This window comes from Malania oleifera, chromosome 4 (assembly GCF_029873635.1).
Source record: "Malania oleifera isolate guangnan ecotype guangnan chromosome 4, ASM2987363v1, whole genome shotgun sequence".
In the NCBI taxonomy this organism is placed as follows: Eukaryota; Viridiplantae; Streptophyta; class Magnoliopsida; order Santalales; family Ximeniaceae; genus Malania; species Malania oleifera.
This window is the reverse complement of record NC_080420.1, coordinates 58,023,098-58,037,678: the sequence shown is the minus strand read 5'-3', so window position 1 is coordinate 58,037,678 and position 14,581 is coordinate 58,023,098. Positions and strand designations below refer to the sequence as shown.

Here is a 14,581-nt window from a genome sequence, read left to right as displayed (position 1 = left end):
TGGCTTTGGTCTGAATGAGAAAAGAAGCTTGTAAATCATAGGATCATGATCAGTTGAGAGAGAGAGAGAGAGAGAGAGAGGAAGAAGATCACATTAATATGCACCTGGGGCTGTATCAAATGGAACTCCCAACTATAGAGACTGAGATTTGAGGGGAGAAAATTTAGTTATGAAGACCTACAAGGGGAATTTTTGTCATGTATACATTTGAATTTGCATTTGATGTTCACGCCATAATTTCAAACCAATACCGTAATTTGACTTTACTCAACCGAATGTACACTTCAGAAGCTAAAATCCCAATGACGTATTTGTGTTTGCACTCTCTAAATTCAAATACACATGCTGAAGTTCATGTTCCCAAACAGAGTACCAATAACTTTTGTCTAGGTCATCCTAGTAGACCATCAGGAGATAGCAAAGAGATGAGATGTTGTGCTTTCAAAGTTGCATTGGCTCCAACAGAGGCAAAGATGGCACCAAGTCGATGAAGATGATTCTATATGGTTTAGGTAAACTTTGAACCAACTATGGCAAGGAATGATGCATTGGAAAATAAGGCAGCCACTCTGTACAATTTTTTCATTAAAACAAGATCAAATGACGACACAAGGAAAATCAGGACTCTGCAGGAACCATAGACCATAGACCTGTTATTTTCTAGTACGAATCAGCATAACACTTCTACATCAATAAATACAAGTATATATACAACTGTCAACCAACAAAACGTTGGTGGAAGTTAGGGCCATCATATGTTCAGCTATTTCTAGATATACACGCGCTTAGAAAACACTCTTGAGAATCAGAGAGCTAAATTTATATTTACACATCTCAAGTACAATAGAGTAATTTAATTCAAACTTAATCCATGATCAAACTGGCGCGTTAGTGATGACAACTTTAGAGCCCTTCGGATACTCGTCTTATCCCTCTTGATGCGAACCAATTTGTCATAGACACACCATGGAAAACTAAAGAAATGATCTCGATTCATTCCCTCGTTGTAGCAACCCCAATAACTAGAATGATATGTGACATAATACCAAGCTGATGCTTTAGCATATTCATCATCCTCTCCAAAATCCAACCCACTTCCCTGCTCACTGAACCAGGCCCTAGCTTCCTTCCTCAAGGACCTCACAGCCACAGTAATTTGTTCCAAGTCTCTTCTCCTATTGAAGGATTTTGACATTTTCAAAATACTCCCACTGATAATTTCACCCTCTGTTTTTATCCCATAATAATCCATCAGATTCCCCAACTTAAAATCATAATTGCTTTTGTAATAAAATGCATCAGCAATGTAATCTTCAAACCCATCATATTCCATGTCAGGGTCATAAGAACACCTGGCCGTTTCACAAGGGTAGGATCGCATAAGGCTTCTGTCTGGTTCATCTTTCACTTCCCGAAAAAGCTTTCCAATCACTCTGTGTGATTCATAGGTGGGTTTGTTGGGCTTCTCCATGAAATCAGGATATTCTCTGACATGTAGATGAGATGGTATTTCAGCAGGCAAACCAGTTTTTGGGAAGTCAACAGCAACTGAAAATAGCGCTGCAAGCTCAAGGCATGGATTGCTCATTGCTCTCTCGAGCTCCCTATCTGCAAATACAGTGTGGGCATTTGCAATGGTACCTAAGCTGTCATTAACAATATAGTTGGCAAAGTACTCCTCAACTTCCTGTACCACAGAAGAAAGAAGCAACATTTGAGGAACTACAGTGTTACAGGTGCATCTTCACAAGATACTACAATATTTCCACTGAGAGAAGACAAAAAAAATGCTGTCTCGAAATTATAATTTTTTATCCCTGCTAAAAAAATTCACCACTGAATGCTACCTAAACGTAAGTGTGGGTGTATATACATGTATATATAAACAAATGCAGACCTGAGTTTGGATACCCCAACCTTTATATTGTTTGTTGCCCATAATTATAATAAGAGAATGGCAACTATCTCTAACAAATTGTACACTTCACCCAAACTAGTGAGATTCCTTTTCTTGGTATTAAAATTATAATACTAAAAAACCAAGTATTTAGCGAGTCAGTTGTAGGAAAGTACTATAAGTTCTGCATAAAGCCCTTACTAAATTGATGAGATTCAGAATTCAAAACATAAATGGAGGATTCTCTTCTCTATTTGAAGATTCATAAAGAGGGGTAACCAACCGAAATTATGCTTGTAGGTTGTTAAGACCATATTAAGTTATTACCATTCAATTTATAGTACATAGCAGTGATGAAGATTACAAGTACAATATATATAAGAATTAATTTTTGCCTAAAAAATCAGATGGAGAGGGTACTAGGACTAAGCTTCTTCACATGATATATATGTTTTCAGAAGCTACATTGAGTCAATGAAGGACTTTAAAAAGTCACTAATTGCTAAGTAAACCGAGGAAAATATGCCCTTGTGATGAAACTCTACACTATAATTTCAAATTTTCCATTTAAGACCAGAAGTCCTCAATCCCTCCCCATTTTTAAATATGGACTCATCACTTAATTAAAGGGACCTTCCAAGTGATGGTTAAAATTAGAGCAAAGAAAATTCTAGGAATTAGTATCCATTTGCTTGTAATGGCATCAAAAATTTTAACAGGGTTGAACAAAAAGAATATGCACATCAAATAATGAGTTCCAGATTTATGTAGTATGTTAGAGAACAGCACCTCAATTGTCACATCATGATCCAAGTGTATAGGTGGTGCAGGTGTGTAGTCCATAGGTTGGATCTGCCGTGGTGGAATTAGTTCATGGTCCCAGCAAACAAAGTAGATATCTCCATCCAAATCACTCCCCGAACATTCATTGGGATGAGGTCTGATATTACAGTTCAGTTAATACCAGCAAACAATGTTTAAATGTAGAAATTTCTGAACAAATGGATGAGAGCCCAACAGCCAAAATCAAAGGCAAACAACTTCAAGGAAGAATTCTACGCAAATGGATATTATCTATACTATATATAAATGTACAAATAGTGCAAATAATTTTTTGGACAAAAATATCCCTATCTTAAGTAAGTTTAATTAAAAGAAGTAAATTTCTATGCTATGTAGAAGTATGAACACTCTAAATCAATTTAGTGAGCAAAGGTATCCTAATATTTTTAAAGACAACATTCCTAAAAGAAATAAATTTCTATACTATATCATTGAACTATAAATAATGTAAATCAATTTGAGCATAAATATCCATATCTTTGAAAGTAAGACCATATATTCTTATTTCTATACCATATATAAAAAGTAAATTCAACCAAAATTGGATAAAAATTACATCTAAAATGTCTACAAGTTATTGTTTGAACATAAAAGAACAAACAAACCTGGTTTAAAAAAATAAAATAACAGTATATACATACCTATATTTATACCCATGCTATAAATTAATAAAAGTATTTATAGGTAAATCATTTTGTGGAAAAATATACTTAATTTTTAAAGTAATACAAAACACTTCTAAAAGAAAGTAAATTAAACCAAAATTAGATAAAATTATATTAATAAAAATATATTTTGGATAAATTAAATGTCTGAACTTAAAGAAAGAAACTTAAGAAAAAAAATTAACTAGCAGTGTGTATATGCATCATAAATAAAAGTAGGAATAGCGTAAATCATTTTGTAGAGAAAAATGGTAGCATCTTTTAAAAGTAAGACAAAGCATTTCTGAAATTCAAGAAAACTTGATAAATTTGCAATTAATATTTTTATTTTAAATAGGATCATTTAAAACCTAAAAAATTCATCCGATAAAAAAATAAAATATAATGGTATTATAAATACTATATAAAGGTATATTCAAAATGAAATACATAAAATCCTCTAACGTCTTTAAAATTATTGTGAAGGGTCTAACATCACTTGGATAATAATACAACTTCTATAAATTCCTTCATCATAAAATTATAGACCTAGAAGTACCCAAAATAAATTTTATATTCTTTAAAATTCAAAAAACTGGTTTAATTTAGATAAAATAACATTAATAAAAATCTATTTTGGATAAATTAAATGTTTAAACTTAGAAAAATAAATTAAGAAAACAAAATTAACTAGCAATGTATATATGCATCATAAATAAATGTACGAATAGTGTAAATCATTTTGCAGAGAAAAATGTTAGTATCTTTTAAAAGTAAGATACAAATTATGTGATTACATTATATGCAGTCAACAGTGAAATTATGTGATCACTTAATATGCAGCTTAATATTTTTTAGCTTTTTTTTTTATTTGCACAATGATTGGAAAGTTCATAATTTAGTGAAGTCATAGTTTTTTTTTTTTTTTTTTTGCACTCCATTTATCAATGCAATGCAACAAACCGATATATTTATCTTCTAATTTACCATATTAAATACAAAGGAATGACTTTGACATTTCATCTGTAACTGACTATACTGACTAGTACTGCTTATTTCCATGAGCATCAAGAATTTTATCAATATGTTTCTCTTTAAGATAGGCATGAGCATGAGAAAAAGTTAGGGAAGCCAATCCTTAATATGAAAGGATCATCCAACAAATAATACCATGGCATGACTCTGTCGCAGAAGTACCAATTGACTGGAAGGTATTGTGATGTATCATACCTGACTCCCTTTTGGGGAAAAACTACACAATCCACCATGTGGTGCAAAGCTGGCACATTAACAGCCATTAAGACACGCACATCACCTGGGTGCAAACAGGGGTTTTTAGCAACTACCACCTTTCCCTCAACAATGAGAGTCTGCCGATTTGATCTGCTGTCGCAGCACATAAAGGGGGAATCATCATAACATGCCCAACGTGCACTGCTTGAAAATTGCACAAATACCTGACCATATTCCAAGGTCCTGGTTTCATCTAAACATCCCATCATGGATCTTCCATCTGGAAGAAATATCCTTGTCCTAGTCCGCAAATCCAGCAATTTGGATGCCCGGAATGTTTGCAGCATCATTGAGAGGAATGGTTCATCATCAGGCTTATACCCACACATCAGCATTTCTTTGAGAATGTTTGTGCTCTCTCCTATAGGCATTAACTCAAGTGCCTCCTGTGCCTTCAACGGATCTTTTAAGATACGGTCCAGTTGTTTTATGGCTTCTCTTTGCTTCTTTTCGAAAACATGATCCCTAACCCCGAGAGTGGACAAAAGAGTGACCAGTTGACGATTGAGAAAACATGCTTGATATTTGCTCCATGCCAAAACATCTAATTTTTTGTTCTGTGATTCATACTTGGACATGCTCTTCCGTAATGATAATTTCATTGATGACGTTGGGTCAACAGCCACAACACCTTTGTACCCACCATAACGAATCTGAAATGCCGATGGAGTAAATTGTTTCAAGCCACATTTTACAGCCACTTTGTGAGCAAAATCGGCAGAGATCTTTCCGATTCCATCAGAGAAAACATATTTGGTTCTTACCCCCTCAACCTCTACATCAGGAATAATTTCAATTTCATGCTTACCAACAGTCAAAGTTTCTGTAGATGAGCTAAATGATTGTCCCAGTCGGGCAGCATATTTTGCCACATTTTTTATCTGATGAAAATCACCCATCCACGCCCTTATATCTGCAGCAGTAAGCCCAGTTCTTGAGGCAAAGAACCACGTAGAGTTATCTCGTAATTGACTCGATGAAAAGGCAAGAAATTCAAATTTCTTATCACCAACAGCTATGCCACTTCTAAGAGTGGAAAGCACCCTTCTATAAATTTCAGTACGTTTATTCTCATTCCCAGAAGATGCTCTAGGAGATAAATCTTTTGAATGCAGTTTATCCAGTTCCTCATCTACGAAAGACACTCGAAGAAAATTATCAATATCATCAGGGTAATTGCGTAACACCCTATTAGAGACATTGACCTCTGGACCACAGAAATATATTTTACATGGAGTAATGTGAACCCTACGAACATATACCAAACCAGTATCCAAGGAAATGGCAGGCGGCTTTGGAGGTTGACTAGATGCCGAGTACTTTCCGTACTGCTCGTTGAGCCACTTCACGGGTTTGTAACAGCACTCCTTTAAATGGTACAGTTTCTCTAAGGCATGTTCTACACAAACAATGCTTCTTCTACATGGATCAACCAACTGATAAAAACTATAATCGAGCGTTGGCCCAGAAAGACAGCCATTTTGAACCAATAAACAAATCCTGAACAAGATATTATATGGTAAGCTAACTCCAAGAGGTGGGTGAAGGATGGGGACAAGATTTGAATTGCCAGAATATGTTAAGCCATTCTCCAAAACAAACTGGCCATCATCTTCTTTATAATAAACAAAGTATTCTTTAAAATTAGGAATTCGGCAGTTATGTGGAATCTCCATACATAGAGCAGAAGATTGACCAATACAACAAGATGGAGTGAAGTCAGTTGTCCTAATCCATTGATCATCAGGAGAATCCCTGAAATAGTTGAGACCAGGATCTTCAAATACACTTCCAGAGCAAACATCTTTTTCATAAATCCGAGGGGCACCTAGTAACTAAGAATCAAAACAAAACAAAACAAAAATTGTAAACAATAATCCGTTAATTGTTGCATATATGTAACCAAACTAGTTAAAGCATTAGTACAACTCAACTTTAAGATATATGCTCAGCAAATTTCAATTGCCAATGACTCAATATGCATGATTGATATAAAATTTTAAGTCAGAAATAATTTAAGAAAAGAAATCCATTAATAAAATTCAATTAACACATGCATCCTGTAGTACTTTGGGATGACATAGAAACTTCAGCTATACATAAAAGTATACAAGTGAATTCTATCACCAGTTTGAGTACTACTATTATATCTGATAAGATAAAATTTCAAATTCCATATAAAATGAAAACAAAAAAAAAAAACAAATGTAACTTTAGTCCTAGAGATACAATAACCATAGAAAATAGGATTTTGAATTCCAAACCTATTAGTATTTAGCTGATTAGTGCATACAAGATTAAAAAAATTAAAAATATAAATTTAAAACCTACATGTTTAGGTGGTGCAGGACAAGTGTTAGAATATATAGAATTGAGAGGAGGGGAAGAGCAGCGGCAGGAATACAGAACAGAGAAGGGGAAGGAACAGAACAGGGGCGAGAATTCAAGGTCTTAAATTTGATTTCGACTCAAATTTCGAAGCTCCAAAAGTACGGAAATTTCAACGAAAATTTCGATTTCGATTTCGATTTGAAAATAACAGAAATTTGTAATAAAGCACAAAATTCTTTGTGAAACTTTAGAAATGGTCAACAAACATAATATTATAAGTTTTAGGACTAATCTATTACAAATTAAATACATCTATGTTTTGTATGAGGTGGAAAAGTCGTAAAATAGTTTGTGTATCAAACATATTTGTAGGATAATGTACATTAAATATATTCAGTTAATACAAATGAAATTCATAAATCATTTAAATATTATTTATTGTACAAATAATGATAATTTAGACATGAATGGTTAAATAAAATATCATTGTAAGTTTATTTTTTCATATAATTTCAAAAACACTTGTAATAATCTTTTGTTTCGATAAAATAAATTAAGATAGAAATTTCACTTCACTCCTAAATTTCTCATTTGAATTTTGACGAAATTTCATTGTGTAGTTAAAATTTCAACAAGTTTCGCTAAAATTTCGAGATTTCGATGAATTTTGGATGATTCATTGAGATTTTGACGGAAATTATACAAGACGGAAATCGGAAATTTCGACAATTTCGTGAAAATTTAAGACCATGGGTGAGATATAGAATTAAAAGAGAATAAGAAAGGAAGAAGGAGAAGAGAGGAGAAAGAAGAGCAGCAGAACCTACGGGAGAGAGAGAGAGAGAGAACAGAATAAGAAGAGAGATAAGGGAAAGATGAAGGAGAAGAGAGGAGGAAGAAGAAGAAGAAGAAGAAGAAGAAGGAGAACAGCAGAACCTACGGAAGAGACACAGAGATAAAGATAGAGACAGAGAGGCAGATAGAGAGGGAAACTGCAATCTGATTCAAATAATAACTGTACATCCACTAGCATGTTCAGCACTTACATCACTAATACAACTAACACATATTTACAAATAGGGCCCAACTAAACACATAATTACAAATACTAAAAGAATTCTCTAAAAAAAAAATATACAAAGATGTCCTCCATACACATCTTCCCTAAACCTATGCCTACAATGCGTGTGCCGAATGGGCAGCCTAGGGGGTATAGGTGGCCTTCCATCATTCTCCTCCGGCAGAAAGGAACTCTGCTCCGCAGAATGGGACTGCAAATATGACTCCAGCAAGTCAGGTGTGCTGCCATGAACATCATCCTCGGCAAGCCATGTAGCATACGACTTGGGGCCACCTCTCCACTAAACCAAGTAGCGATGAAAACCATCGTGAGGAGACGTCACAAACTCGCCACCCAAGATAGACTCCACTATTTCTTGTGCTCGAGAAATAAAGAGAGGCTGAGGAGCTGCTGAACCTGCATGGGCATCAAATGGCAAACCAAGAGGCTCAAAAGTGTCTCGGTAAGGTGTCAAATCCTCTACAATAAAAATTGGACTAATGGTCATATGAGTAGGTAAATCAAGTAAATATGCATTAGGTCCAAGTTTCTTAAGGATGAGGAAGGCCAATGGCACAAGCATGGAGCTTTTTAAATGAATTTCTAGGGTAGTGCTCAGGTCGTACGCAAACCATGACACTATCACCTGCATTAAACTCTCTAGATCTACGATATACATCTGTAACAAGCTTATAATCCATATTTACCCATAGCAAGTTTTTGCCTAACTTCAGCATGCAGCTCATGAATGTGACAAACAAAAGACTCAGCAGGCTCAAAAAAACAGGCATCTAGTGGCAAAGGAACAAGATCAATGGGTGCACAGGGCTTGTAACCAAATACACACTCAAAAGAACTCTTACCCATGGACCTAATCACAGAATTATTATAAGCAAACTCTACAGTAGGTAGCAGCAAGTCCCAATTGCCATGTTTTCTCCCACAACACACCTAAGTAGGTCACAAAGACTATGATTCACAATGTCAATCTGCCCATCAGTTTGGGGGTGGCAAGAAGAACAAAACAGCAGGTGAGTCCCACAAATTGTCCAAAGTGTCTTCCAAAAGTAGCTGGGGAACTTTATATCCCTATCAGACACTATGGAGGTAGGCAACCCATGCAATTTGACAACCTCTCTAAAGAAAAATTTAGCCACATGAGATGAATCAAAAGTTTAATTACATGGAATGAAATGTGCCGTCTTGGAGAATCTGTAAACAACAAATATGGAATCATGTCCCCAGCTGTTTTGGGAAGTCCAAGAACAAAATCTATACTTCTCTCCAAGGCATGTGTGGCAATGGTAGAGGAGTATATAAAGGCCAGTGTTGTGTCTCTTAGCTTTGGCTAATTGACAAGTGCGGTACTAAGACACTTTCCTAGCAACATCCCTCTTTAAGGAAGGCCAATAAAGCCCATCCTCAACTAAGGCAATGGTTTTATCCCTCCCTAGGTGACCAGCTAACCCTTTGGCAGGCAATTCCCAAACTAAAAGATCTCTAAAGGTAGTACAGGGTATGCATAACCTAGTACCTTTAAACAGGTATCCCTCCCGGATGACGAAATCTATGAAATCCCCATGGTAGCCCTCACTCACCTCATGAAAAATAATCCCAAAATCAGGACAAGTGGAGTACTCATCCTTCAGATGATCAAACCCAATGACCTTAACTCTCAAGATATGGAGAATTACAGCTACCCTAATAAGGCCATCAGCCACTTTATTCTCAACACTAGAACGATATTTAAGAGCAAAAGTGTACTCATTGAGGAACTCTACCCAACTGGCATGCTTCGCACTCAACTTCTTCTACGAGCTTAGGCATCGCAAAGCAAGAGGGTCAAATAAGAGCACAAACTCTTGGGGTAACAAGTAGTATCTTCAATGTTGGAGGGATCTCAATACAGCATAAAATTCTTTATCATATGTGCTAAATCTCTGCTTGGCATATGAAATTTTTTCATTGAAAAATGTTATAGGATGTCCCTCTAGACTCAAGACCTCACCTATACCTATCCTAGAGGCACCACAAGCCACCTCAAAAACTCTACTAGAGTCTGAATGCCTAAGTACAGGTGTTTTGATCATCTTCTGTTTGACCTCTCTAAAAGCTCTAGCAACTAATGGGGTCCAATGAAACTCTTCTTTCTTCAAACACTCAGTGATAGGTGTGGGAAAACATGTTTTGTATTTTATGATGTAAATACCTTAGTTTAGTTTATATTCAAAGCAGCTGTAAATAATGCTGCAAATCAGGCAGCATGCTAGCACTGAACATGTGCCTGAAATTCTGGCAGCATGTTCCAGAAATTCTGGCAGCATTTAGGTGCTGAAAATCTGCCTGAAAAAATGGCACTAACTATGTAAACTTCTTATATATAATGATAGCAAACCCTATGGAAGGGTAAGATATTAAGACCAAAAATGTAGACCCTAAAATTCAACATGGTTTCAGAACCTACTGCTGCTGTTTTTGCTTAGCTACCTCTATTACTCCCTGTCTCTCTCCCTATTCCCTGTTCATCCTCTGCTCTGTTCTGAGGAGAGCAGGACGTCTTTTGCGGTTTGATCTTTCTCTTCCTGGGTTCTGTGGAGAGCTTTAGCACAAAGAGCCAAAACTGACAATCCTCAAATCTGATTTGGTTGTTTTGAGAGTCGTTTAGGGACACACTTCCTCTTTGTTAGAATGTGCAGCATCCTTGGTAGGAAGCTGCGTGTTTTCATGGTGATTTGCTGATGTAAAATCAATTATACTCTGTTTCTAGTATGCTGCTGTTGGCCTGTTGCTGTTCCTCTGTTCCATGGGCTGCTATCAGCTAAACTCTATTTGCATTGCTGCCAGCATAATGCCTGCAGTTGCTGCCAGCATAATGCCTGTAGCTGCTGCCAGGTTGTTTATTAAATGCCTGCAGTACTTTTCTGTGGTCTGCCCTGTTCTTTGTGGTTAAGTTATTCCTCCTAGGACATTGTAAGCTCAGTTCTGCAATCATAGCTGCCTCTTGAAGTTTTGGATTTTGGAAGGTCTAAAGTGTTGTAAGTTCTGGGTATTTGAAGTCCTGAGAGCACTGTTTTGTGCTAGTGTCCCTTGCCACAGCTGTTTTAAGTACTCCGTCCTTCCTACATGGTGCTGTCACTTCAGTAGTTTCTGGTTTCCTTGGCATGAAAATTGCTACATAGGCAAATGCAAGGACAACCTTAGAAGCAAGAAAGGGTGTTGGAAATGCTTTTATTGTTGCATTTCAGTCTGGTGCAGTAATGGGTTTTCTCCTTGCTGCAAATGGTCTCTTGGTGCCTTACATTGCTATACTATGGTGATGACTGGGAAGGCCTTTTTTGAGACTATTACTGGTTATGGTCTGGGTGGTTCTTCCATGGCTCTCTTTGGGAGAGTTGCTGGTGGTATCTATACCAAGGCTGCTGATGTTGGAGCTGATCTTGTGGGCAATGTAGAAATAAACATTCCAGAAGACGACCCAAGAAATCCTGCTGTGATTGCTGACAATGTTGGAAATATTGCTGGAATGGGGTCTGATTTTTTCGGCTCATATGCCGAATCATCTTGTGCAGCTCTTGTTGTTGCTTCCATATCATCCTCTGGAATTCATCATGATTTCACTGCAATGTGTTATCCTTTGCTTATTGGTTCCATGGGTATTCTTGTTTATTTGTTCACCACCCTTTTCGCAACTGATTTCTTTGAAATCCAGGCTTTCAAGGAAATGGAACCATCATTGAAGAAACAACTTATTATTTCCACCATTCTTATGACTGTGGGAATTGGAATTGTTAGCTGGATTGCCCTTCCACCATCATTCACAATCTTCAATTTTGGTGCTCAGAAGGTTGTTAAGAACTGGCAGCTGTTCCTGTGTGTGGCCGTTGGTCTTTGGGCTGACTTATTATTGGGTTCATGACTGAGTATTACACCAGCAATGCATACAGCCCCATACACGAGGTTGCAGATTCCTGCAGGACTGGAGCTGCCACCAATATTATATTTGGACTTGCCATGGGATACAAGTCTGTCATAAGTCCTATTTTTGCCATTGCAATCAGTATTTTTGTTAGTTTCAGCTTTGCAGCCATGTATGGAATTGTTGTGGCAGCTCTAAGCACCATTGCTACTGAACTGGCCATTGATGCTTTTGGCCCCATCAGCGACAATGCTGGAGGTATTGCTGAGATGGCTGGCATGAGCCATCGTATCTGTGAGAGAACTGATGCCCTTGATGCTGCAGGAAACACCACTGCAGCTATAGGAAAGGGATTTGCCATTGGATCTGCTGCACTGGTGTCTTTGGCACTGTTTGGTGCCTTTGTGAGTTGCGCCGGGATTTCGACAGTTGATGTCTTGACCCCAAAGGTCTTCATTGGTTTGCTTGTTGGTGCAATGCTTCCATACTGGTTCTCTGCCATGAAGAGTGTATTAAGTGCAGCTTTAAAGATGGTTGGGGAGTACCAGAAGGTTTCCCTCAACACGCCTCTGATTCATGCCTCTGAAGGAAATTGTGAGTTGGGATTCAATGGAGAGAGAAACAGAGAAAGAAGAGAGGAAATTGTGGAAGAAGTGAAGAAAAAACCATGGCTAGCTCGGCCTCTGGTCTCCGTTAGTCTTCTGCAGTGTTTTTTGCTGATGATATCAGTAATGTTTGTTGGTCATCCAGGTGAATTAGCTCCCTCTGGTTCTTCAATGGCCACTTCTTTTGCAACTGTGACCAGTTTCAGCTTGTTGCTGAGAATGGCAAGTGCGCTGGATACATTATGTGGCCAGTCCTATGAGGCAAAGCAGTACCACATGCTTGGAGTTCACATGCAGAAAGCCATGTTTGTCCTTTTTCTTGTAAGCATACCCCTTGCTGTTATCGGGGCAAACATAGGATCCATTCTCATGACTCTCGGCCAAGATCCTGAAATTTCAAAGGTAGCCCTACGAGCAACAGCAGTCACAGCAGCAAATGCTGCAGTTGCAACAACAACAATATTATCTGCAGCAGCTCCAACAGCAGCAGCAGCAGCAGCTACCCTATTGATGCAAATCCGACAAAATAACGAGATCCAACAACGAAAAGGAACCCAAGATCGTTCTACATTCAAAATTGAACGATAGACCTCGACCCGTTGTTTACGACAAACAAGAACCTTGGTATATATGACCTCAACCCGTTATTTATTGCAAAACAAGAACCTCGGTATAAGGAAGATACCACAAGCGGTGATGGAAAAAACAGTTTGATAAGTCGTTGGTGAACGCCACGGGAAATCCCTTTAAGTTCTTATAGTTCTTCAAAGAACCGCAGAGAAAATACTCTCACAATTTACTGAATAATGATCTGCCTCTTTTCATTGTTTGACGCCTATTTAAAAGGCTGGCCATTACAAGGAAATTTTTTAAAATAGCTAAACTAAATAGGGCTAAAATCTGGTAAAGAAATAACTCTTACTTGCTTAAAAGAAGAAAGACAATCAACCCTTTAATTGGCTGATCACATGCCTAAAATAGAAAAGGAAAGTGGGGAGCTTTAAATGGCTGTGTTATCAGCCATACACGCCCATAAAAATCAAAACAAATAAACGGAAAATATATGACATGCAAGCCTTAGAATTAGACCCAAAAAGGGGTATTCTTAAACGTGTCAATTTAAGCTTAGCCTTGGCCAGATTCTTCTAGAACTTGAATCATGTTTATGAATCTTTGTTGCTCACGTGGGTCATGCTCAATGGGTCTCCATGAATTTGCTCGAGTTCATGCCTCTTGAATCAGTCCGTTGAGTACAACTTTACTTCCTTGCTCGTGCTCTCGTGACCGACCCAATTGGGACTTGAACTAGTTCCTTTGAAGTTGTGCTATGATTTCCATCATTCCCCTCCTTTTGAAAAGGATTTGCCCTCAAATCATCACCTACATAAAAAGGACTCAGATCAGTAACATTAAAAATAGCACTTACATTGTACTCACCGGGTAAATCTAGCTTGTAAGCGTTGTCATTGATGTGCTCTAGGACTTGGAAATGTCCATCTCCTCTTGGAAGCAATTTGGAACGTCTTTGCGCCAGAAATCTCTCTTTTCTCATATCTACCCAAACCCAATCTCTGGGTTCAAAAAGCAGCTTGTGACGCCCCTTGTTGGCTTGTTTTGCATACCGCTCTGCTCTTCACTCAATATTGAGTCGTGCTTTCTCATGAATCTGCTTGACAAAGTCGGCTTTCTTTTTGCCATCTAAATCAACATGCTCAGTCAAAGGCAAAGGAGATAAATCCAATGGAGTTACAGGATTAAATCCATACACAATTTCAAATGGTGAAAATTTAGTAGCAAAATGAACATATCTGTTATAAGCAAACTCAACATGTGGTAAACATTCTTCCCATGTTTTGAAGTTCTTTTTATGATTGCCCTCAATAAAGTAGACAAGGTCCTATTCCCTACTTCAGTTTGACCATCAGTTTGTGGATGACAAGTAGTAGAAAACAATAGCTTAGTACCTAGCTTGCACCACAGTCTTCCAAAAAT

At 37.4% G+C, this 14,581-nt stretch overlaps 1 protein-coding gene across 3 annotated transcripts in view; it reads right to left on the bottom strand.

Moving 5' to 3' along the window:
• Positions 1–656: 656 nt before the first annotated feature.
• The window catches only part of LOC131154281 (RNA-dependent RNA polymerase 1-like), a 53,854-nt gene continuing 39,929 nt past the window's right edge, over positions 657–14,581 (bottom strand). For all 3 annotated transcript variants that reach the window (XM_058106955.1, XM_058106954.1, XM_058106956.1), the window contains exons 3-5: positions 4,615–6,512; positions 2,687–2,837; positions 657–1,687 (exon numbers count right to left, since the gene is read on the bottom strand). In XM_058106955.1, the coding sequence (XP_057962938.1) occupies positions 854–1,687; positions 2,687–2,837; positions 4,615–6,512 (2,883 nt within the window). In that variant the 3' untranslated portion in view covers positions 657–853. The remainder of the gene's footprint in view (positions 1,688–2,686; positions 2,838–4,614; positions 6,513–14,581) is intronic.